Raw genomic sequence first — 26,249 nt, 5'->3', positions numbered from 1 at the left:
TAATGTCAAGAGGGAGACACAAGAGATTGCAAACACTGGAATCTGGAGCAACAAACAATCTGCTGGAGGAACTCAGCGGGTCGAGCAGCATCAGTGGGGAGGAAAGGAATTGTCGACGCTTCGGGTCGAACCCCTGCGTCAGGACTGAGAGTGGAAAGGGGAGATGGCCGGTATAAAGAGGAGAGGGGGAGTGACGAACAGGAGCCCAAAGTGATTGGTGGACTAAGGAGGGGTGAGAGGTGATGCAAGGTAGGGGTGGGGAGGGGGCTTAGAGTTGGGAGATGGTGGCAGGTTAGTGATAGATGGAGACAAACAAACAAAGAAGAAATGAGAGGCAGATGGGAGCGAGATGGGGGGGAGGGTGGAGGTTGGGGACAGCTACTGAAGGAAGATAAGCAAGAACACAAAGGGCTATTAGTGCTGGATTCTGATAAGTAACAGTGGTGACAGTGGGAACAGTAGGGGAGAGGTGAATGGCAGTAACTTCAGTGATGAAATGATGTCAATGCAATGGGAGATGTTGAAGGGAGGAGATAGTGATGGTTCAAAACAAGTATGTATCCATGAAAATGTGGAGCTCCTGCTTCTAGATCTCCACTGACGCTGCTGTTGTGAGAAATCCACACGGCTGTCACGTGACAATAACGACACTGGCCCCCGCTGACTGGAGGACGGCATTGCTCCCCTGAGCGGAAGTGATACTACTGTCAATCAAGGTGTGGCTCCACCCACCCCTCAGGTGTGACAGTACCTTTTGCGTCTGAACTTGCCTGACCAGTATCCTTTGTCTCTGAACCTGCCTGAGCATTGGCTGCGGCAGGAACCTTTGTCTTTGACTCCCACACCATTGGCTCGTTCAAATCATAACAGTGAGGCTCCTAGCACCATAAAAAGGGCTGCTTCCCCTAACCGTTCCTCTTTCGATGACCCCAGGAGTAGTGAGACAACGCTGCAGAGATCATTGGTAAGAGTGCATCACCACATGATCAGGGAGCGTTTCACTCAGACTCAGGGAGCATTAAGGGCCAATGCTAGTGTGGGACGGGCATTGAAGTGTTATATCCTGAAGTTGTACATTGTTATTGTGTGCTTGTTTGTATCAGTGTGAGGGTATTTTACCCCAGTTACGATTTCCCTCTCGTGTTCATGGTATCCTGTGCGTGAGTGAGCGTGTGTCTGTTCCCATCCATCCTGTCCTGCATTTGCCTTTGTCTACAAAGCTCGAGTCCAGAGTCCTTGATCCTTAAGACAGTTAAAAGAACGATTTCACACGACAGCTGCAGAAGATTCAGAGCAAGGTAAAGTACACAAGGGATGTCCATGACAAGTACAAACCTTAGAATGTCTGGAGAGTGTAGAAGGTGATGGGAGGAAACTAGAAAGGAAATTATAAAAGCACAAAGATGCATGTGAAAATATTGACAAGTATTTTCAAGGAAAACTCCAAGATGTTCCATAAATAATTCTGATCACAGATACGTTAAGTTGAGCAGTTTATTAATTTATCAATACGTGAACTGCTGAGCTAGATTATTCTGTATTTGTCCATGAGAGGACAAGCCCAGCATTTATCCTCTATCCTAACTGACCATTTAACTGAGTTTTTTGCTGGGTGGTTTCAGAAGGCAGTTAAGCACCCTCCACATTGTTGGGGGTCTGCAGTCAAGTAAAGACCCACTCACGTGGGTGGACGCAGTGCGACTGGAAGGTCCACATTACGTCGCCTCTATCCTGAGTGGTCCTGGTACCATTTTCTAAGTATGATGGAATTCCCAAGCTCTGGTGTCTAGACTCATCCTTGATGAACAGGGATAATAACTTGTCCAGTGGACAGACACATGTGAGCTTCTAGTTCCCTCAGGAGATGTGGAACAGAAGAAGGGATGCTTAGTCCTTCCATTAATCTCTTCCCTTGATCGCAGGAAATGGAGGTTCGTGCATTGGCCGTTGTGGGGCACAGATGAACCACAATTACAACTGCCAGTGCAATGATGCATGTGTGGGACATGGAGACTGCTGCCAGGACTATAACATGTGTAATTGTAAGTAACAAACCTGTTTCCTCAAAGCCAGTACTCCAGCTGTGTGATTATGAAGGCAGGTTGCTCTCTGGTCACCTGCTGAAGCTGGACCTGACCTCAGGCTAAGCTTTGACTCCTGTAGCCTCACTTAAACACGAGCCACTTCCATCTCCATAATGCTCCTGGGCTGCTTCCAATGTTTCATCCACCAGAACTCTACCAAAGGTCTGGTGATCAGATCCTAATTTGCATCAAATTCTATTGGGGTTGGTGCAGTGGCACAGCTATCAGTATTGTTGCCTCACGGCTCCAGCAACCCCAGGTCATTCTTGGCCTCTTGTGTTGTCTGTGTGGAGTTCGCACATTCTCCCTGTGACTATCTGGGTTTTCTCGGGGTGCTCTGATTTCCTCCCACATCCCAAATACTTGCAGGTTGCTGGGTTAATTGACTGCTCCAGATTGCCACTAGTGCATAAGTCCGTGGTAGAATCTAGGAGGAGTTGATGGGAATGTTGGGAGAATAAAATGGGATTCGCATAGGTTTAGTGTAAATTGATATTTGATAGTCAGCATGGACTCAGTGGGCCGAAGGGTTTGTTTCATGTTGTATGACTCTATGGCCCATCACTCTTATACTCCCTGACGTACAATCCTAACCAGTCCAAGAAAATTCCTACTTTGAAGCTGTTGGCTGTGTAGGGTCATAGATAAATGGATAGTCACAGTACATTTCTTCCCAGGGTAGGGGAATATAAAACTAGAGGACATGGGTTTAAGGTGAGCGGGAAAAGATTTTAAGGTGAGCGGGGATAGATTTTAAGGTGAGCGGAGAGGCATGTTTTTCATTCAGAGAGTGGTGGGTATGTGGAACAAGCAGCCAGAGGAGGCAGAGGCAGGTACAATTACAATGTTTAAAAGACATTTGGACAGGTACATGGGTAGGAAAGGTTTAGAGGGTATTAGCCAAGTGCAGGCAAATGGGAATAACTCAGGAAGACACCATGGTTGGCATGGACAAGTTGGACCAAGGGGCCTGTTTCTGTGCTGTATAACTCTATGAGATAGTGGATACACTTGGTTGTTATTTTCCAAAGTTCAACAGATCCCAAAATGGTTCCCATAAACTGGAAGATAGTACATGTAATGCTACTATTGAAGAGCAATGGAAGAGACAAAACATGGATTATAGACTAGTTAGCCTGGCTTCAGTCAAAGGGAAACTGCTGGGATCCATTATGAAGGAAGCGGGATTGGGCAGAGTCATTGTGAACTTATGCAATGAAAATGATGTATCACAAATGCGCTGGAATTTTTTTGGAGTTGTAACTAACAGAATAGGTAGGGGTGAACCAGGATGCTGGTTTCAAGCAACGAGAGCATTAAACTTGCTGTTCGCAATCATTGCAGCAAAGATGTCCTGCAAGGGAAGATGCAACGAGGCTTACAACCACAGAAATCCCTGTCACTGTAATGCCAAGTGTGACGACTACCACAATTGCTGCCGGGATTATCATTCTCAATGCAAGGGTAAGTGTGAGATACAGACTGAACTTGCAGCCACCTTTTTCTTTCTGTCTTTGTCTCTCTCCTTTCCTTTGTCCCTCTATCTGCATCTCTCTATCCATCTCTTTCAATGGCTTCTGGATTGGAGTCTCTCTCTCTCTCTCTCTCTCCCCCCTCTCTCCCTCCCTCTCTCTTTCCCTCTCTCCCTCTCTCTCTTTCCCTCTCTCCCTCTCTCTCTCTTTCCCTCTCTCCCCCTCTCTCTCTCCTCTCTCTCTCTCTCTCCCCCCTCTCCCTCTCTCTTTCCCTCTCTCCCTCTCTCTCTCTTTCCCTCTCTCCCCCTCTCTCTCTCTCCCCTCTCTCTCTCTCTCTCCCCCCTCTCTCCCTCTCTCCCTCTCTTTCCCTCCCTCCCTCTCTCTCTCCCTCCCTCCCTCTCTCTCTCTTTCCCTCCCTCCCTCTCTCTCTCTTTCCCTCTCTCCCCCCCTCTCTCTCTCCCTCTCTCTCTCGCTCTTCTTTACTCTGTGTGTTCCTTTCTCTCTCTTGTTCTCTTGTCTTCTGTCTATCCCTCTCTCCCCCCCCCCCCCTCTTTCTTTTTCTCTCTCGGTCTTCCTTTCAGTCTTCTGTCTCCTATTCTGCCTCTCCTGTTGCCGCACCGCTGTCTCTCTTCCCCCCGACCCACACCGCTTCTGCTGACCCTTTATTCCTTCTTTCTTTTGCTATTTCTTTCCTCCCACATGGTTTCTATCCAGACCAACAAGGTGAAGTCCACATCACATGAAGTTCAAGGCAGATTTGATGACCAACCCAATGTAACATGGACATTAGCCTGAGAATGATGATAAAAAGATTAATTTCAATGGAGTGTTTGAAACAGAGACAACAATGAAGGATCTGGCATCTGTGATATGAAGCACAATGTCTGCTGTTAAACAGGGTAATTCCAACAAAGGGTGGACAGTCGGTGAAGAAGTTAACGTGAGACAGAATTTGTCTCTACTCTTAACAAAAAACGGATGACTAAACAGTTTAGGGGCACCAAATAACAAATGAATAAATAGAAGCTAGCACCGATCCTGGGAACTGAGAGTAATGAAAAGAAAAGCAAACTGTATGACAAAACACAGTAAGAACATAAAATAGGACTTTGAAAAGAAACATATGGTTTATTTAAATCAAATTTGAAAATTTTAGAGATACCGGGTGGCCAGGGCAACAAAAGCTCCTTGAAAATTGAAGCGACATGCGAGATGCCGGAGGAACTCAGCGGGTTGGGCAGCGTCTATGGAGGGAAATGGGCGGTCAACGTTTTGGGTCGAGACCCTTCATCTGGACCCACACCACACCCAGATGCAGGGTCTCAACCCGAAACGTTGACCGTCCGTTTCCCTCCATAGACGCTGCCCGACCCGCTGAGTTCCTCCGGCATCTCGCGTGTCGCTCCAGATTCCAGTGTCCGCCATCTCCCGTGTCTACTTGAAAATTGATCCTCTAATGAAAAGAAGGAAATGGGAGACGAGCTGGATACTTATTTTACATCAGCATTTACGGAGCAGGTGAGGGTAACACACAAGGTCTGCCCAAAGTGATGATATTGAATTAGGGACAAGGGCTCAAAACTCACATGTGAAATAGTGCATGAAGAAAATAATGCACTAAAGAGCGATCGATCCAATGAAGCAATAGTTTTCATTTCAAGAGTTTCAAGCAAGTAGATGAGAACATTTCAGAAAGTTTCAAACAAAAACTCAAAAGCTACTTTTCGAATTTGAAAATTCTGCGTACAGGTGAGCCCCATGTTACAGTGGTGTGTTCCTAGAAAACGGTCCGTATTGTAATTTTCCATAATGCAAAGCCACATCATCTGTGCCTGCATCAAGAAATGCAAGTTCAAAAAGAAATTTTGTCTTGATTTTTTTTTTCACATAAATTCCATAAGACCAAATTTTATTCCATTTCTCAAATTTCTGGGTAGTGGTTTGTGCATTCTGTAAGGACAAATTTCTGTAACCCAAACGGCTGTAATGTGGGGTGGCCGCTATCATGCTGCTATTTAAGGAAAGGAGAGAAGGCTACCAAAGAATTACAGATGGGTTAGCTGAACACCTGTTGTCAGTAAATTACAGGAATCTATAGTTAAAGATAGAGCCAACTTTGCTGATTTGAATATTGTGAAGGAGGTGGCTGAGAAGTGGACAGATGGATCTCCATGGACATGTATCTGAACATCCAGATGGCCTTTGCCTCAATGAAACTAGAACAGAAGGGGCTAAAAATTCTGCTACGGTTATGTAACCTCTGATCAGATCTCACCTGGCACACTGGAAGGAGTTCCGGGCACCAGATATCAGGAAAGCTATATTGACTAGGAAAATAGTATGAATTTACCGGGACTCTAAGTGCAATTACACAAGCTAGGGCTGTGGTCCTTGGAGTTTACAAGGTCAAGTGGTGATTTGATCAAAGTTTGCAGGATATAAAATTAAATCAAGGGCAATGTTTCACAGCGACTCACATCCCTGCTGAGCAGAAACTGCAAAGCAGCAATTTATTCCTTCAGCCAGGAGAGGGTAGTATTGCACCTTTCCTGCAAGAAGAAAGTTTCAAATCACATTCATACAATTGTCGTAACATGAGGCAAGTTTATTTACACAGAGAGTGGTAGGTACCTGGAACGTGCTGCCAGGGGAGGTGGTTGAACCAGACATAACAGCAATGTTTAAGAGACACTTGGACAGGCACATAATCAGGCAGAGAACAGAGGGATACAGATCATGTGCAGACAGATGGGATTAGTTTGACTGGCATCATGGTCAGCGCAGACATGGTGGGTCGAAGGGCCCGTTCCTGTGGTGTACTGTTCTTTGTTTCTGTCAGAAAGTTTGTCAATTTGTGATGCACATTTCTTCAAATTTAGATCTTGCATTTTTGTGATGAGGCCAGGTTGAGTCAAGTATCCTGTGCATTCAGCTGCTCGATTAGGTACTGGGCAATTAAGTACCTAAGTACCATTAGGTACTGGGCAAATGCTGGCTCTCTGGTATATTTTGCACCATTTCCGCTTGTGATTTATGCAAATTCTTCTGAATAAAACTAAAGCCCAATATCTGACATAATTTTTTTCTGGAAATCCAAAAGAGGCAAACAAACTCCATAAAATACCCATTGTTTTGGAAGTCACTTCCCAACAGCCAGGTAGTGCACATCCTTCACCATGTACTCACATCTCTGCTGGGCAGAAACTCCAAAACAGTAATGTATTCCTTCAGCCAGAAGAGGGTAGAAGGTTGAAGAACCCTTGTGAATCCCTTCATCAGAATCTGATATATGTATGTGAGCCAGACAACCATTGCCAATATAGTCACATTCTTCAGCTAAAACTTTTGGTTGCTCTGCTAGTATCATCTGCAGTGTTAGGCAGTTTACCCAAGGACGAGAAGTAAAATAGTTCTTCCACTGTTTGGAGTAACTTGAGCTGGAGCCAATAACCTCAACAAAGGAGCAGCTTTGCTGTAATACTGTATTGCATGTTTTCATCTTCACCTGTTATACTACAGTTTTGGGTGCAGTCCAATGACTGTTCAATTTTATAACATTCTCAGCCTTGTCAGTTGTTTCTCACACAGCACAAAGTAGAGTCTGTCATTTGCAATGACACCCTCCCCCCTCAGATACTTTTTATCATGTTGTCTTGTGATGTGAATTTTGCTTCAATATGTAATATCTCTGACCAATCTGGCTTCAATGAATTTAACCAGTTTCTACCTATGAAGGGCTGTTTCCTTTCTTTTCTTTACAATGATGGCAAGTTGGCATATTGTTGCTTATATGTGAGTTGGACAGACACACGTCCAACTACAGGAGTCAGCCCCTCTCCCTAGATGCAAATCTGTGTCCCTGATTTCTTCAGCCTTTCACTGATAAGGAGTTCTGAAAGGACACAAACTAATTCTTACTTACGTACTCTGACACTGAAGTGTCCCCTAGAAATTTCCAAAACAGCAATGTATTGAAAACTTTCTGAGTGCAATAACAAATTCACCAATCTCCTAATTTTGGAGCTGGTTCCTTTTTTCCCTCAAAATGATAACTTTCAGCAATGTCCAATGGTTCAGATTGTAAAGTATTTCTGATTTAGTCAAGAAGCCTTCTGTGGATGCATCCTTCAGCTCTTCTGGGATATGCAAACCTGGGATTAGTTTCATTTGATATCATGGTCGGCACAGACATTGTGGGCCGAAGGGCCTGTTCCTGTGTTGTCCTATGTTCTAGGCTCTGACAAGGCTTACCTCAATCACAAAGGTTGTTGTTCTCCTCTCCAACACCGCCTAGTTTTGGTCTGGATTATTGGGAACTTCCACAAATTTGTTCGCAGCATGAAACACCTCTTGTCACTCCTCGGCCACACCAAATGTCTCTCTTGTGCCTTCTGCTCTCTCCCTCTTTTGCTGATTGGGTTTGCAACTACCTTTCTCCCTCACGCACGCACGCACGCACGCACGCACGCACGCACGCACACACACACACACACACACTGCCTCTCCCTGTTACTGGGAGAGGTTCACAGTCTTACAACTCATGATGGTGAATTTGACTGTCTTGCAGTTAGCAATCCTGGGATTGGTTTCACCGATCAGGAAATTCAACAAATTTCTGAGGAGATCTACTCACTGGACATCAACAAGGCCACAGAGAATGACATTCGCTTGAACCTTCAAGACCATGTTTCTAACTCCCAGACTGGAGCCAAGATAGATCATGCTCCAATGAGGTAGGGCTTGCAAATACTTGAGTTCATCTGAAACTCTGCTGTTTGTAACCAAATTGTGTGACTTCTGAACTGACTTCTACAGTTGAATATCATTGTCACTCGTTCATTCTCTTAGATATGGAACTTCAAGTAAACATAACCATCAATGGTGTCAGCTGGTCTGTAAGCATGGAACAAACAACATATCAAAATACAATCAGGTGACACCGTCAACTCACCAATCTTAAAGTTGCACTTCCCCTGGCAGCTCATGGACTTACACCGCAGGATCTTAGTTTGGTTTCTTGTTGACTCACCTCCCGAAGGTCAAATTTAAAATTTTCATCGTCCTCACCTCCCTCACCCCTCTGCCCCAGAGTGAATTGCTATGAGTCTGTCGGTTGCAGCACTGAACACAATAATCAACACAAGTCTGGGTACCATTACACACTGTAACATTATGAATGACATTGTAACCTGACTCAATATTACACAGGCAATGACTCCATAAGTGATGCCATAATCTGACTCAGTATAAAACTGGCCAGGACATATTAGAGCCTGTTTAAAAACTAGAGACACAAAAGACTTCAGATGCTGGAATCTGGAGCAACACCCAAGATGCTGGAGGAACTCAGCAGGTCAGGCAGCATCTATTGGAGGGAAATAGACAGTCAATGTTTTGGGTTGAGAATCTTCATCTGAACTGAAGATGCAACATGCAAAACGATGGAGGGTCTCGACCTGAAACAACTACCCATTTCCCTCCATAGATGCTGCCTGATCCGCTGAGTTCCTCCAGCATTTTGTGTGCTGCTGTTTAAAACCTATGCTGAGTGTGGCTGATACTGTCTGTGACTCCATTACGACACTCTCAGCCAGTTTGTCTCACTATTAAACAGGTGCGGTAATGTGGAATTCTGCTGTTTAATGCATTGAACAGCAAAAATAAACTAAGTGTGACCAATGAACTGTCCGGGAAGTCAATGCAAAAACATCAGAATAGTAGGGTACAGGTTGCAGACGTTTAAGCCCTCAACTCTTAGTGTCTCACAGCTCTTTACCATTTTTGTTGCAGGCTCTATACGTATGTGAATGAAGATGCCCTGTTCTCAAAGCCAACCTTTGCTAAATTCATTGCACTCTTAGACAACTACCACCGAATGACAGGCACCCCTGAGAAGTTCACACCAGAGCAGCTGGGAGAAGAAGATGCATTTATTAAAGAGATTATGAAGACCCCCATCATGAATAAGTTGTACAGCGTCCTCCACTCAAAGAGTAGGTGCCCTACATCTCAATCCTTTACCTGTGGGCGTGTGGCTGTAGTGTGTGTGCTGGATGTGACTCGGCCCTGAGGAATGTATTGTCTGCGTGGGTTTCCTCCGGGTGCTCCGGTTTCCTCCCACATTCCAAAGGCGTACGGGTTAGGAAGTTGTGGGCGTGCTATGTTGGCGCCGGAAGTGTGGTGGCACTTGTGGGCTGCCCCCAGAACACCCTACGCAAAAGATGTATTTCACTGTGCGTTTCAATGTACGTGACTAATAAAGCTAAAGATATCTTTATCTTATGAAGCGTACAGAATAGATAGAACGCTGTGCATGGATGTATTGCACTGATTGATTTAGCATAAGGCAGTATTTCCAGCAGTAATGGTCCTCCAGAGTGTATGTAAATACTCCATCCCATGCTGGTGTCCAGCAAACTGTGCAGGAGTCAGGGTTGTACCGGAGGTCAGACACACATGCATCTGACCTCTCCACTGGGATCACTGACCTTCATTCAAAAGAAAAATTTAGTTAGGATTTTTGTTTCTTTTTCTTTATTTCAATATATATATATATATTATTAATTAATAGTAGTTTCATGTGTTTTAAATAAATGTATAATTTTAAAAATTTGTTTCTTTTTGCATAATTTTGATTTTATTATTTAATTTTATTCAACTGTTTCCAAATGTCTCTGATGATCATTGACACTTTGAAACAGCAGTCAGAAGGTAGTGTAGTCCACGGGCAGGGCTTCGTTTCCACTGCCTGCCCTCTGGTCACTGCTCACAGGTCACTGCACTTCATAGAAAGGTCGCAGCAGTGACAATGGCAGGACTATAAACCTTGCACCTTATTGTCTACCTTCACTGCACTTTCTCTGTAGTTGTGACACTTTATTCAGCATCCTGCGCTGTGTAATGAATTGATCTGTACGAACAGTATGCAAGACAAGTTTTTCAGTGCACCTTGGTACAAGTGACAATAATAAACCAATTCCAATTCCAACCATAGGAGCCACCAGGCTGCAGAAATGTAATTTGATTGTGGGCTAGTGTGGGCTGCAACCAGGAATGAGGGCAGAATCAGTGTGATCCAGCCCAGTATAAAGATTTGATATTCATAATATCTACAAGGTGTATGATGCACACAGGTCACAGAATCCATGCAGGGTGCATGATGTGCAGAGGTTATGTTGGGACCATATGTTATATTTGGTACCCAATGTGTACAGGGTCAATATACACTATATGCACTGGGAACATATGACCCATGCAGTGTACATGATGTGTATAAGTTACAAAGTATATAAATGATACCTTATACAATAACTGAGGTCACAATATCTCCAGGGTACAAGATAGATACAGAGGACATGAAAAATATTTCAATACATGTGCAAAGTATCAAATATACAGAATATACAGAAGGTGTAAGATATAGCAAATTCATAACACACAGACATGATCCATACAGAGGCACCATTATAGGAAAATGGTACACTTAGAGATAACTCAATGTGTACAAAGAACTCCCATAGCAGTTCAAGAGATGGCTCATCCCCACTTTCTCAACTGTAATTAGCAAGAGGCAGTAACTGGTGTGTAATACCCTTTTCCCATGAATGAGTAAAAGCATATGCAGGGTACACAAAGATGTGCATGGTGTATACAGGGGACACAATATAAAGATGATCTGTGATACATACAGGCTGTAGAATATACAGTCTGCACCTGATTATACATTAAATATATATGGGGATGCATTATAAATATGTAACGTATAAACAACTACATGATCTATACGGATTCACAGAGTCATAGAGTAACAGTCCCTACAGCCCAGCTTGTCCATGCCGACCAAGTTGCCTACCTAAGCTAGTCTCATCTGCCTCATTTGTCCCACATCCCTCTTCACCCCCTCCTATCCATGTATCTGTCTAAATTTCCTTTAAGTGTTGTAATTGTACCCACCTCTACCAGTTCCTCTGGCAGCTCATTCCATGTACTCGCCACTGTCTGTGTGAAAAACTTGCCTCTCAGGTTCCCTTTAAATCATTCCTCTCTCACCTTAAACCTGTGCCCTCTAGTTTTAGCCTCCCCTACTCTGGAAAAAAGACTGTGACCATTCACATTGTCTATGGCCCTCATGATTTTATAAACCTCTATAAGATCACCCCTCAGCCTCCTTCACTCCAGGGAAAACAGTCTCGGCCTATCCAGTCTCTCCTTAGAACTCAAGCCCTCCAGTCCCGATAACATCCCTGTGAATCTTTTCAGCACCCTTTCCAGCTTAGTGACACCTTTCCTTCAACAAGGCGACTAGTATTACACGCAATACTCCAAGTGCAGTCTCAGAGTTATAACATGACGTCCCAACTCTTGTACTCATATCCTAGGTTTTCAGACTATGTGTTTACAAGAGGGGTAAAATAATGGTCAAATAGTTGTTATTCAATGTTTATTATTACGAATGGATAATAGGGGTGCAGGGGAAGTGAAAGAAAATCTTTCCACAGTAGGGCAACACCTAAAAAAGTTTGAACACATGAATTCTGTAGGGTATAAGACAGCTACACTCTCTGTAGATAAGAGGTGGGTAAAGATACTGAGTACACAATATAAATGAAGTATGTGAAAGTTGCATTGCGTCCTCAGCCCTCTATTCTACTCCCTATACACTCACGACTGTGTGGCCAGATTCTGCTCTAACTCCAGCTACGAGTTTGCAGATGATACCACCGTTGTAGGCCGTGTCTCAAACAGCGATGAGTCGGAGTACAGGAAGGAGATAGAGAGCTTAGTGCAATGGTGTCATAACAACAACCTTTCCCTCAATGTCAACAAAAGAGCTGGTCATTGACTTCAGGAAAGGGGGCAGTGTACATGCACCTGTCTACATCAATGGTGCTGAGGTTGAGAGGGTTGAGACCTTCAAGTTCCTAGGTGTGAACATCACCAACAGCCTGTCCTGGTCAAATCACGTAGATGCCACAGACAAGAAAGCTCACCAGTGCCTCTACTTCCTCAGGAGGCTAAAGAAATTTAGTTTGTCCCCTTTGACTCTCACCAACTTTTACCAATGCACCATAGAAAGCATCCTATCTGGATGTATTACGGCTTGGTATGGCAACTGCTCTGCACAGGACCGCAAGAAGCTGTAGAGAGTTGTGGACACAGGCCAGTGCATCACGAACACCAGCCTCCCCTCCTTGGACTCTGTCTTTACCTCTCATTGTCTTGGTGAAGTAGCCAGCATAATCAAAGACCCCACCCACCCGGGACGTTCTCTCTTCTCTCCTCTTCCATTGGGTAGAAGATACAGGAGCCTGAGGGCACGTACCACCCGACTTAAGGACAGCTTCTACCCCACTGTGATAAGATTATTGAACAGTTCCCTCATACGATGGGATGGACTCTGACCTCTCGATCTACCTTGTTGTGACCTTGCACCTTATTGCACTGCACTTTCTCTGTAGCTGTGACACTTTACTCTGTACTGTTATTGTTTTTACCTGTACTACATCAATGCACTCTGTACTAACTCAATGTAACTGCACTGTGTAATGAATTGACCTGTACGATCGGTTTGTAAGACAAGCTTTTCACTGTACCTCGGTGCAAGTGACAATAATAAACCAATACCAAAACCAATATTGCTGCACAATATTCACAGGACAAAAAATATAATAAAGGTACAGTATGTACGTAATAAACAATATATAAAAGAATACATGATATGGAAAGAACAGAAAGTACATGCAGAGCAGACCACACAGACTTTATATACAGTATAAAAGATATCAACAGATCAAAAATATATGGTGTACATAATATACTCAAAATATGCAATATGTACAGGATATACTGTATAAAAAGGATACACAATTTATGCAGTATATAAGGGATGTAAGATACAAGATAATAAGAAGGATAAACAAAATAGGTACAATATGTACAAGGTAAGTGTTTTTATAAAGATGAACTTTTACTGACCTGGGGTGTTAACACTACATGCAACCCCTGTGGCACAGGGTTTGCATTCCTAGAAAACTGTCCATATCGCAGTTTTCCATAATGCAAAGCCGCGTCATCTGTGCATGCATCAAAAAAACGCGAGTTGAAAAAATAATTTTGTGTTTAGTTATTTACTTTGCTTCAACTGGATTTCGTAAGAGCAAGTTTTTTCTCCGTGTCCCAGATTTTTAGTAGTGATTTGTGAATTCTGTAAAGGGCAAATTTCTGTTACCCAAACTATCGTAGCCTGTGTTTCTCTTTCCACAGGTGCTGCATGACAGACTTACTCACTCTGTGACACACACAAAGTATATTCACACACTGTCTCTCTCAGTCTCTCTCATGCATGCACTCCCACACTTTCATATGTCATTTTATGCACACTGTCACACGGTATCACATGCAGACTTTCTATCACATACAGATACACCCAATGTTACACATAGACATTCACATATACACACACAAGCTGTTTCACACACATACAAGGTTCCATGCACACATCTTAAAGGTTTGGTTTTCATGTGATCTTTGTCTCCCTGTTCACAGAATTGTACAATTACGTAACGGATTTTGAAGAAGACCTGAAGAAGATGTGGTTTGGCCTGTACTCCAGAGCTGAAAACATCCTAGATTCCAGTGGTTTTGAGCATGTCTTTTCAGGTGTGTAATGGATCCCTTGACGAAATTTTCATGGTCAGGAGAATCTATGACTTTGGCTATGGAGAATTTCCATACAATTCCAGGTCAGTATTGTAAGAACCTGGAATATCAGGATCTTGTTTAACAAAACTGAACAGTGTCCTAAAACCAAAACTGGGTGCATGCTAACCCTTCGATTCATTAGTTATATATTCAGTCACGTCTTTTGCTCACTTCCTGTTGTATAACAATGACCTGTGTTAATATTTCATTTAGATAATGAAATCATTACAGTTTAGCAACACCACGAACATTTTGTTCACTTTGCACTAAAATGGACATAATTTTCTAGTTGCAAAAATTGTGTATAATTTATGTTTAATTTATGTTTTTCTTGTGAATGCTGCTTATCTGATGCTGTGTGCCTGTGATGCTGCTGCAAGTTCTTCATTGCACCTGTGCACACGTGCTTGTGCATCTGACAATAAACTCGACGCTTGACTTTTATCTGTGAAAGTGTCATACCTTCATCATTACACTTTCAATGTCACGTTTTCACCATGACACTTTCTCCACTGCACGTTCACTGCCCCACATTCACCACCACATCTCCAGCTTTTTTGTCCCACTTTCAGATAAAGTCACAGTCACTTTTTCAGCCTTACACTTCCGCCTTCACATTTCAACCGGAAGATTATCTGTTACACTTTCACTCTTTCACCAACATTATTTTCACCAGCACTTTTCCACTGTCAGACTCTTGCCATCATATTTTTATCATTAGTTTCACAATCCTGCTTCATATTTTTGCAAAAAGCATTTGAATCAGTATTAGGTGTTTTGGGAAATGTTGAAATCATGTAAGGCACACTATGAAAATCAATCTTGCTTTCTCTTTTCCATCATTTCATGCTTGAATCATTTCAAATTTTCATATTTGCCATTGTACATAAAGATTGACAAAGTATTTAAGACTGGGTAACAGAACACTTGGAAAATATTAACAAAACTGGGCAGAATCACCATGGATTTATAAAAGTGAATTCATATTTCATAAATCAGAGTTTTTAAGGATGTAACTAGCAGTACAAATAAAAGGGACGTGGAGCAACAAATAATCTGCTGGAGGAATTCAGCAGGTTGAGCAGCACCTGCTGGGGTAAGGAATTGTCAATGTTTTGGGTCGAGACCCCGCATCAGGACTGAGAGTGGAGAGGGAGGATAGCTGGTATAAAGAGCAAAGGGGGAGGGGTGAGACAAGAATCGGGAGGTGATAGATGGACTGAGGAGGGGTGAAGGATGATGGGCAGAAGGACCCAGGAGGGGAAGGGGGAGGGGTGGAGTTGGGAGACGAGAGGCGGGTGGATAAAAGGTGGAGGTAGTCAAAAAAAGGCGGATGGAGCCAGGTCAGGATGTCAGCAAGCAGCTGCCTGCCAGTCCACGCTGCAGCACTACAATTCTGGCTGGCTTCTCACTGCACCTGAAGGGAAACCTGCTCCATCTGCTGCTGCAACTTGGTGTGTCATTGACGGCCACTTCACCAGGTCACTGGCACAGCCTGCTTGTGCCAGGTTCTCGCCACATGGAACACTCAACTCTAATCCAGCCCACTTCACACCCGCAGTAGTTTCAGATGCAAAGTCTTCCTTTTCATTGTTTTCCGTGAAGCACCGCTCCTGTGTGTGCAGTGAGGGTGGATCGTGTCATGCCGGGCAGAAGACAGCTCCTGTAACTTCACCGTGATAAGAAGAGCATGGCACTGTGAATGCGAGGCAGTGGTAGAAGGAGCGGCAAGCACATTGTAGATTGACATAGATCGAGTATTAGTTGCTTGAAGAGAAGGGGTAAGTGAATTGGCCTGCAGAAGATTGCTCACTTTTCCTCTTGATCCGTGGCTTGCAGGTTGTGGAAAAGCTTCAGAATGTCAGGTGGTAGGAGGATACCCAGCTTCTGACCTGCTCTTGTAGCAACTGTGTTATGTGGCAGATCCAGTTGACTTTCTGATGAATGGTTCCCCTCAGGATGTTGATAGTGGGGGCTGACGAAGCCACTGAATGATAAGGGTAGTCGAATGATCTTTTGTCGAGGAAGGTCTTTGCCTGTCACTGGTGAGCTGCAGATGTTACTTGTCTCTTGGCAACCCATGCTGGAATATCTTCCAAGACTTGCTGCACACAGGTGTGATCCATTGGAGGAGTGGGAGGGGAGTTGAATATTGTGTGATCATCAGTGAACATCCCCACTTCTGACCTTATTTGGGAAGGAAGGGCCATCAGTGAAGCAGCCGGAAGGGGTCATCAATGAAGAAGTTGGACCGAGAACACCGCATGATATAAGGGGGTATTAGGAGGAGGATTTGTGAGGAAATGAAAATCAAACAAAACTGCAGATGCTGGAAATCCAAAATAAAAACAGAAAACGCTAGAAATACCCAGCAGGTCAGGCAGCATCTCTGGAAAGAGAAATAGTTAACGTTTATGTCAAGGATCCTCTGAACTGGGAAAAGAGAGAACAAAAAGTTAGTTTCAGTAGCAGCAAAGATGGGAGAGGGATGGGTGGAACAAAGGGAATATCTGTGATGCAGAGAGACCAAGTGGGTTAATGTGGCAGTTAGAATGAAAATGTGTTTCCTTGTCTGAATTATGTGTTACTAATAGTAGGGTTGTTGGACATGCCCAGCAGACCCGTCCAAGCTAATAAAAACAACTGACTCAAAATGGTGACAGGTAGAAACAACCTGATACAGACAGAAAGAGCAATTTACATAAATTTGAAGAATTTGAGTCTGGAAGATGGTAACATGCCCAGACAGAAGGTGAGGTGTTCCTCACACTTGCATTGGTCCTTACTGTAACAGTGCGGAAAGTCACAGACAGAAAAACCAAAGTGGGAGTGGGACGGTGAAATGGGGTGGGAAACTAAAAGCTCAAGCTCACTCGTGAGGAATGAGTGTGGCTGCTGCATGAATCATCACCCCTTCTGCATTTGGTTTCTCCAATGCAGTGCACTAGGTGGGAGGAAGTGCAAGTGAATCTCAGCATCACCCGGATAAACTGTTTGCCTCCCTCGATAGTGGGAAGGGAAGAGGTGAAAGGACAGATGTTGCATCTCCAGCGATTGCAAGGGATAGTGCTCTAAGTCAAGGAGTGACAGGCAGGGACAGAAGAGCAGAACAGGGTCATGAAGTGAGCAATCCCTGTGAAATGAGTATGTGTATGGTGGTGAAATCTTGTTGAAGCCGGCAGAAATTGCCAAGGATGATCCGTTGAATGCAGAGGTTAGTTGGAAGGTGAGGACCGGGGGAACTCTGTTCTTGCTCTACCCAGGAGGAGAGGGGCTGAGAGCAGACGTGCAAGAAATAGATGATTCAAGGGGACTCTGTTCTTGTCTGCACCAGGAGAGAGGGGGTGGGGAGTATATTGAAAGGTCAACCAAGCTCTGAGGGACTTTGCCATATCTGAATCTGGGAGCTGGGTTGATGTCATGTGCTCAGATCTGTTTTATTCTGAATGAAACGGAAAGGCCATTCCAGAGGGCAGTTAATGATTGGCAGATGTCAAACGTAGAATGGTGAGGAGGGACAACACGGTTTCTGCTCCAGCTCTTCAGTCTGAACCCCAATGACCACTCGCGCAAAAGACTGACTGGCTGCCGTTTGGTTTTGGTCCCATTGGCGTAGGTTATGGTTGTCCATGAATTCACTTGCTCCAAATTCCTTTTGGGAACAGGTGAGGTGAAGCGAGGGAAAGTGTCTGGATTCCACAACTGGGTGCGGTTTTACCTAGCAGAAAAAAACAACGAGCTGAATTATTACAGTTACAATTACGATGGACCGGTAAGTGCCTGATAGGAGGGCAGGCAGCATCCGTGGAGAAAAGCAGGCGGTCAATGTTTCGGGTCAGGACCCTCCTTCGGGACTGAAGATAGGAATAGGGGAAGCCCAATATATAGGAAGGAAAAGCAGAGCAGTGATAGGTGGACAAAAGAGGGGAGGCGGGGTGGGCACAGGGTGGTGATAGGTGGATGCAGGTAAGAGATAGTGATTGGCAGGTGTGGGGGAGGAGGGTAGAGCAGATCCACCGGGGGATGGGTCAAAGGTAGGGAGAGAGAGGAAAAAAAAGGCGCTAGGAAAGGGAAGAAGAGAAGAAGCCTGGTGGGGGGGTGGGGGTTGTGGGGTGGGGGGGCGGGTGGGGATTACTTAAAGTGGGGGAATTCAATGTTCATGCCGTTAGGCTGCAAGGTTCCAAGACAGAAAATGAGGTGCTGTTCCTCCAGTTTGCGCTTGGAATTCTCCTGGCAGTGGAGGAGGCCGAGGACTGACATATCAGTGGTAGTGTGGGAGGGGGAGTTGAAGTGGCTGGCAGCGGGGAGACGCAGATCACGGTTACGGACAGAGCACAGGTATCACCCACCTCCCCTCTTTTGTCCACCTATCACTGCTCTGCTTTTCCCTCCTATACATTGGGCTTCCCCTTTTCCTACCTTCGGTCCTGAAGGGTCCTGACCCGAAACGTTGACCGCCTGCTTTTCTCCATGGATCCTGCCTGGCCTGCTGAGTTCCTCCAGCATCATCGTGTTTTTCATCTAGATTCCAGCATCTGCAGTCCTTTGCTTCTCTAGTGCCTAATAGGAATCGGGCATGAATTGAGGTGTAGGGTCAGCTACGAAGTTGTGGAATGTTGGAGTATTCCTGAGGAACCCTGTTTTTATGGTTGGCCTGAGATGAGCTCCTGATCCCTCGTCATCTCCTCCTCATTCTCCAGTAAACTGACTGCTATCAAGTGCTGGTCGTTCATTAGTTCTATGCTGATGGAACTATGTTGTCTTCCCATCACTGAATTCTTGTCACTAAATGAGTTTTAAATTCTCATTTTATGTTCTAATCCCACCATGGCCTCAACTCTGCCTCTCACTGTAAACTCCTTTATTCTTACACCCTCAATGATATCTGAGCTCCTTCAACCATGGCATCCCATACATTTCCCTCACCTCAACATTGGTGTTTGTGCCTTCAACAGACTAAGCCCTAAGGTTTGCAAGTACTTGAATACATTCGGGTGTATTAACTCTGTGGCTCTGAAGGTAAAGATAAAGATCTCACATGATAAGGAAAGGTTTAAAGCCCACGCCATTGGAGGAAAAAAGGAGACAAAAGAGACCGCAGATGCTGGAATCTGAAGCAAAAATCAAACTGTTGGAGGAACTCAGCGGGTCAGGCAGCATCTATGGAGTCAAAGGGATAGTCGATGTTTCGGATTGAGACCCTGCATCTGAAACACTGACCTTTCCTTTGCCTCCACATGTGCTGCTTGACCTGCTGAGTTCCTCCAGCAATTTGCAGTTTGCTCCATTGGAAAAGAAGGTTGGCCAGGATACTTGATGCATGTCTGTGTTGCAGTTCGACAGTCTCGCAAGAATGGACAGACATGTTCATACTACAAATGCTGTACTGCATGCTGGTACCCATTCCCCTTCCCACCTCCCTCCCTTTGTTCCACGCTCCACCTTCCCATCCTAGCAGATTCCAGTATCTTCAGCCCTTTGTCACTTCCACCTATCTCCTCCAAGCCTCTGATATCATTCCCACTCACCCCCCCCCCCCCCACTTAGATCCACCTATCACCTGCCGGCTCTTGCTCCACCCCTTCCCCCCCACCTTTCTATACCGGTTATCTCCCCTCTTTCTTTCTATTTCAGATGAAGGAACTCAACCTGAAACGTTGACTGTCCATCTCCCCACCACCCCCCCCCCCCACAAATGCTGCCTGACCCGCTGAGTTTCTCCAGTGCTTTGTGTGATGCTCTAGATTCCAGCATCTGCGGTCTCTTGTGTCTCCTTTATGCTGAATGCTTGATGCTTTTCCCACTTTTACTGAGAGTTGCTGTCTCACCACAGGTGTGATCTACCCCTTTCCCAGGAGCTGATATTCCTTCTTCCCTGATGATGATACTCCCACTTGGTTGGGTGACGACATTGTTCCTTTACCAGGTACCGATGTTCTCCCTGAGTGCTGCCATTCCCCTTTCCCCATTCCCCCATTCCCAGCTGTTCTCCCTTTCCCATTTCCTGAGTGCTAACAATTGCATCAGTCCATGGTTTTGATTTTCCAGTTTTCATGGGTGCTGATTCACTTCCCTGAAAGCTAATATTGATCCTTTATTCCAGGTGCTGATGTTCCCTCTTTCCTGGAACATCAATCTTTTCCAGGGATTGGCATTCCCCCTTTCCTTGATGTCAATAATCCCTTTGGAGTCATAGAGCCATACAGCATGGAAACAGGCCCTTCAGCCCACCAAGTCTATGCCAGTCATCAAGCACCCATTTACACTCACCCTACACTAATCCCATTTTATTCTCCCCACATTCCCATCAAGAACCTACCAGATTCTGCCTTTCACCTACACATTAGGGGCAAGTTACAGTGGCCAATTAACCTAACAACTTGCCTGTTTTTGGGGTGTGGGTGGGAACTGGAGCACCCGGGGGAAACCCACAGGGTCACAGGGAGAATGTGCAAACAGCACCAGGGGTCAGGATCGAACCCGAGTCGCTGGAGCTGTGAGGCAGCAGCTTTAGCGATCTGTGCCACCCTCATGGGTAATGATATTCATCCTTTCCTGAATGCTGATACTTGCACGTTCCCAGGTGCTAATATTCCCTATATTTCTGGTGTTGATATCCCACCATCCCTGATCGTCGTTATTTTCCCTTTCTCAGGCGGTGAAATTCTCTCTACCCTGATAATCCCTTTCCCATATACCGACATTACCACTTTCTGGTTTTATTCCCTGCTTTTCAGGTCCATAGAACTCCTTTCCAGTTACTGATATTCCCCTTTCTGGGATGTTAATCCTTTCCCTCTCACCTTTCCCAGATGCCAATGATGCCCCTTTTCTAGATGGTAATTTCCATTCTCATTCTCAGATACTGAGATTCCAGTCTTCCTGTGTGCTGATGTCTTCCCTCTCCAAGGAGTTGGTATTCCCTTTTCCTGGTCGGTGATGGTCTGCCTTCATGAATACTGACATCTTCCCATTCCCAAGCATTAACATTCCCAGTGATAATCCTCCTCTGTTGTATCCTGAACATTAAGCCTTTCCAAATGTGAATAGGCGCCACTTCCTGAGTCCTGACATTTTTCCTTTCTGGAGCACTCATCCTTCCCCTTTCCAAGAATTGATACTCTCCCTTCCATGGATGCTACTGTTGCCCTCTTTCCCAAGTGCGGATATACTCCCTGTTCCCTACAACCGATATTCCCATTTGATGGATATTAATACGTTTCCCAGTTGCTGAAGTCCCCATGTTCTCCAAGTGCTAATATTCCCTCTTTCCCAGATGTGAATACTTCCACTTTTCCCAAGTGCTAACATTCCCCCTCTTCTGGCTGCTGCTTTTATCCCTTTTGCAGGTGTGAATATTCCCATTTTCCCAGTTTTGGATAACCCCTCTTCCCTACTGACTTTTTATTCCTCCCTTCTTGCGTGTTAACCTTCTACCTTGCCCTAGTGCTAATTCTCAGTTAGTTGATATCCCCCTTTCCTGGATGCCAATGTTCTGCCTATCCCAAGTATTATCGTCACCTTTTTCTTCAGTAATGATATAAATCCTTACCCTGGGTGCTGTTACTCACTCTTGCCCAGGTGCTGGTATTCCCCTGTTCCCCTTTCCCTGGGTGCCAATACTGCATTTTCCTTGGGTGATGACTTCCCCTTTCCTGGGAACACATATCACCTTTACCTGTGGTGTTATTCCCTCTGTCCTGGGTGTTAATATTCTCCCTTTCCTGGTGCTGGCGTTACACCATTCCAGATTCTGACATCCTACATTCCCTCATTGTTAATATTTTTCCTTTTCCAAGTGCTGCTCTTCCCCACTTGCTGGGTACTAACATTCTTTTTATATTTCTTTATTAGTCACACGTACATCGAAACACACAGTGAAATGCATCTTTGTGTAGAGTGCTCTGGGGGCAGCCCGCAAGTGTCGCCACGCTTCCGGCGCCAACACAGCACGTCCACAACTTCCTAACCCGTACGTCTTTGGAATGTGGGAGGAAACCGGAGCAGCCGGAGGAAACCCACGCAGACACGGGGAGAACGTACAAACTCCTTACAGACAGCAGATGCAGTTGAACCCAGGTCACTGGCGTTGTAATAGCGTTATGCTAACCGCTACACTACCGTGCCTGCCCTCTCCATCTTCTCGATACTGATGTACCCCCTTTTCCCGTGTGAATTCCCCCCCCCTCCTCGTTTCCTATCCAGATGTATGGCAACACTGTACAGTCGAGGTTGTGGGCAAATACAGTGGCGTAGGAAGTAGCCTGACAGCTCCATCGACCTGGGTTCAGTCCTGACCTCTAGCGCTGCTCTTATGCAGTTTGTCACTGTGTGGGTTTCCTCCCACATCCCAAAGATGCTTTAGTTGGAAAGTTGAAGGACTATTGCGAATTACTCCGGGTGTAGTTAGTGGATGTTGGAGAAAGTATGGTGGAGTTATTGGACACAGAATTGGTCAAAGGGAATTGTGGGGTGGGAGGGGGGCTTGATGCAAATTTGCAGGCTGAGTCACCTCTGTGAACCAATCATTCCAGTGACACTGCTGGCGGGAATGCCTGATCTCAATTTCTTATCAAATCCTCTCTCACTATAAGCAGTCAGTGAAGCTTGATGTCTGTTTCCTTATCAGCCCTTCTCTCTGGCAATTTCCAGTGTATGGAATTCTGTAGATATCTTCTTGCTGTACAGGCTGGGGCATGACCACTGCCCACCTCAGGCAGAGGAATACCAAGCCAGTTGCTGTACACTTGTATAGAATCAAATGAATACCAACCAATGAAGTTGATCCAGTTTAAGGATCATGAAGAGGGTTGGGACATAGATTTTACTGTTTTCATTTTCTCAGGGTTTCAATGGTTTGACAGTTTACCCTGTCTCCACAGTGGACCAACTATCCTGAGATTCTGGCAATGCAGTTTAACTGGGATGGATACTACAAACAAGTGGGCTCGGAGTTCATTGGTTCCAGTCCCGAGTTTGACTTTGCCATTTATACTCTTTGCTTCATTGCAAAGCCTGATAAATTGTAAGTATTATTTGTCAATTCCTGGGCAGATCTTTGAGTAATGCCTGTTATTTTCTACATGTATCCATAACAGAGAAGGCAGAGTGGGACTGGGCTAAATAAGGAAAAATTGAGTCCACTGTCAGAAAGTAGTTATCAAATGAGACAGAATTAAACTTAAAGTGAGGGGCAGAGAACATTTTGATGCAGCAAGTTCTTAGGCTCTCCCTCAATACTTGTCGTAGACATATTCAGTAAAAATCCTTAAGAGAAATTGATGAATATTTGCAAGAAAAATGATCTCTAAGCTTCTAAGAATATTGCTTGGAACTAGAACTAATTTTTGGAATATTGTGTTCAGTTTTGGTCACCCTGCTACAGGAAATATGCCATTAAGCTGGAAAGAGTGCAGAGGAGATTTACAAGGATGTTGCTGGGACTTGAGGGACAGAGTTATGGAGAGAGGTTGAGCAGGTTGGGACTTTTTTTTTCATTGGAGAGTAGAAGAAGGGGTGATCTTATAGAGGTCCATAAAATCATGAGGGGCATAGATAGGGTGAATTCAGTCTTTTTCCCAGGGTTCAGAATGGAGAACTAGAGGGCATAGGTTTAAGGTGAGAGGGGAGAGATTTAGTAGGATTCTGGGGGACAACTTTTTCACCCAGATGGTGGTCTGCATATAGAATGGGCTGCCAGAGGAAGTGGTTGAGGCAGGTACATTAACAACATTTAAAAGGTTCTTGGACAGATACATGGATAGGAGGGATATAGGTTAAACATGGGCAAATGGAATAAATTTAGATGGGAATGCTGTTCAGCATGGACCATTTGGGCTGAAGGGCCCTGTTTCCGTGCTGTATGACTCTATATGCTTTTCAAAGAGCCGAGATGGGAACAATGGGCTGAATAGCCTCCCGTGGTGCCATGTAATGCCATTTCCGTTCTTCTTAGGGGTATGTCTGTTTCATCCCAGAGAAACAAACCCGAATCCCATGTCACACTCAGCCTTGTTGTAGAAGGGCATAAACATCCCGAAGCAGGCTGTTTCATTTAGATACAAAAACAGAAAATGCTGGAAATACTCAGCAGATCAGGCTGCATCTGTGGGAAGAAAAACAGAGTTAATGTTTCAGGTCAAAGACCCTTCATCAGAACTGGGAAGGAGACTAATGAAGCTCGTTAGGGAGGGTGGGGGTGTCTCTGATAGGGTAAAAGAAGGGTGACCATGGATACAAGCTGTAAACCAAATTATCTGGTCAATGAGTGAAATGAGAGCAGTTGGAGAGTAAGAAACTAAACAAAAGGAACACAGAAAAAAGAATGTAGGAGTTGCAAAATCCAGATCAGGAAGACATGCCTGACAGGTGAGGCTGGGCACATCCACCACTCCGGGGGGCAGGGACGAAAACAATAAACAAGCTGGGCCAATATCACCGAAGGATGACTGATAATGACAGAAATCAAATTACTTGAAGTTGCAGAATTCAGTATCAAGTCCAGAAGGTGTAACGCGCCTGGACAATCAGGGCCTCATTGTGACAGTGCAGGAGGGCTAGGGTGGCAGTGGGTTGGAGAATTAAAGCGGCAGGCAACGGGAAGCTCAGGGCTTCCCCTGCGGATTGAATGGAGGTTTTCACAAAGTAGTCACACAATCTGCATTTGGTTTCTCCACTGCCAAGGAGACCACCTAGAAGAGGAACCATTTAGGTTCCATTCAATGTGATTTCATCCTCATTGGTGAAACAACATGATCCTAGGTTTTTTTTTAATTCATAAAGCTAGTCTTGAAATTTTAAAATCGGGCTGATGCTGTAGAGAAGTCCCTGCATTATCTCCTGTAACCTGCACTCCAATTATGACCATCTTTGGGCTGTGAATGGCACTGAAATAACCTCAGTGTGCCATAGGTCTTAAAGAGCAGCTAAGACCAGGGGTGGTCACCAGGGTTGTACGACTGAGCAACTATTACACCTTCTGTTGTTTGCACAGATGCACAGTGAGCCTTGGTGGGAAGACCATGAAAATTCAGACCTACACCTGGACCAAGTCCACGTATGGAAATGGCAAGAAGTATGTAGCGTCGACATTCCCACTGACACCTTGAGAAAACCAGCAGTCTTCTCTAGGACTCCACGTGAGGACCAGAAGCCTTCCCGATGATTCAGTGAGCTAGTATTGTGCTTCCAAGAAAATCTGATGTGAAATAAAGGAAATTAAGTTGCATGATCTCTGTTTATAGTTGATTAGTTTAGGCTCTTTTCTCCAAGGTAAGAGATTATTAGGGCTGACCACACATTCCTGCTTGCATTCCACTGCATAGACTCCACAGAATTTACTCTTGTGCTCTTATTCCAGTAACCCACAGTGTATTACCCATCCCTATGCTACCCAGACTCTGCTGCTCATATCTATTACGCACAATGTGAAGAAACAATGTAAAGTTGAACTTCTAAATTGGAGAGCTAACTTCAATGGGATAGCAGGGGATCTAGCCGGGATAAAACAGGACCAAAGATTGACACGAAAAACCAATGAATCAACCAGTAACCTGAAACATTTGTACAAGGTACATTCCAACAAGGGAGGGAAGGAGTGAGAGGGGGCAATAAAGCAAAAGCTCCTTAGATGTCGAGGGACATAGAGAATACAATGGGAAAAAGAAAATGAATAATGCACATCAGGTAAATTATTCAAGCAAAATCCAGGCCAGTTGAGAGGGAAGTGAAATGGGAGGGAAGTGAAATGGAAAGCAAGTCTAACAAAGAAAATACAAGAAGTTAACACAAAAGGTAACCAATAAACCTTTGCCCAGTGTGTGAAAAAGCAGGTAGTAAGAGGTAGAGTGGGATCAAAATGGATTAAGAGGGATTTTTTTCTTTATTCATTTTTCAGGCTTCACTAATACGGCCAACATTTATTGTCACCCCTACATGACCTTTTGAAGGTGGCGGTGAGCCAGCTTCTTCAACAGTTGCAGTCCTTCTGGTG

General features: G+C 44.7%; 2 protein-coding genes across 2 annotated transcripts in view; both read left to right on the top strand.

Moving 5' to 3' along the window:
• Nucleotides 1-26,249, top strand: part of tirap (toll-interleukin 1 receptor (TIR) domain containing adaptor protein) — a 311,479-nt gene that overhangs the window by 128,222 nt on the left and 157,008 nt on the right. The gene's annotated exons all lie outside the window — the stretch shown is intronic.
• Nucleotides 282-25,365, top strand: endou (endonuclease, polyU-specific). The gene is made up of 9 exons (XM_052039688.1): nucleotides 282-291; nucleotides 1,923-2,042; nucleotides 3,429-3,548; nucleotides 8,124-8,289; nucleotides 9,347-9,549; nucleotides 14,102-14,215; nucleotides 17,923-18,029; nucleotides 23,140-23,282; nucleotides 25,251-25,365. The coding sequence occupies exons 1-9, from the start codon at nucleotides 282-284 to the stop codon at nucleotides 25,363-25,365; spliced, it is 1,098 nt and encodes a 365-aa protein (XP_051895648.1).

Source organism: Pristis pectinata, chromosome 27 (assembly GCF_009764475.1).
Source record: "Pristis pectinata isolate sPriPec2 chromosome 27, sPriPec2.1.pri, whole genome shotgun sequence".
Taxonomy (NCBI): Eukaryota; Metazoa; Chordata; class Chondrichthyes; order Rhinopristiformes; family Pristidae; genus Pristis; species Pristis pectinata.
This window is presented reverse-complemented; position numbering and strand designations above follow the sequence as displayed.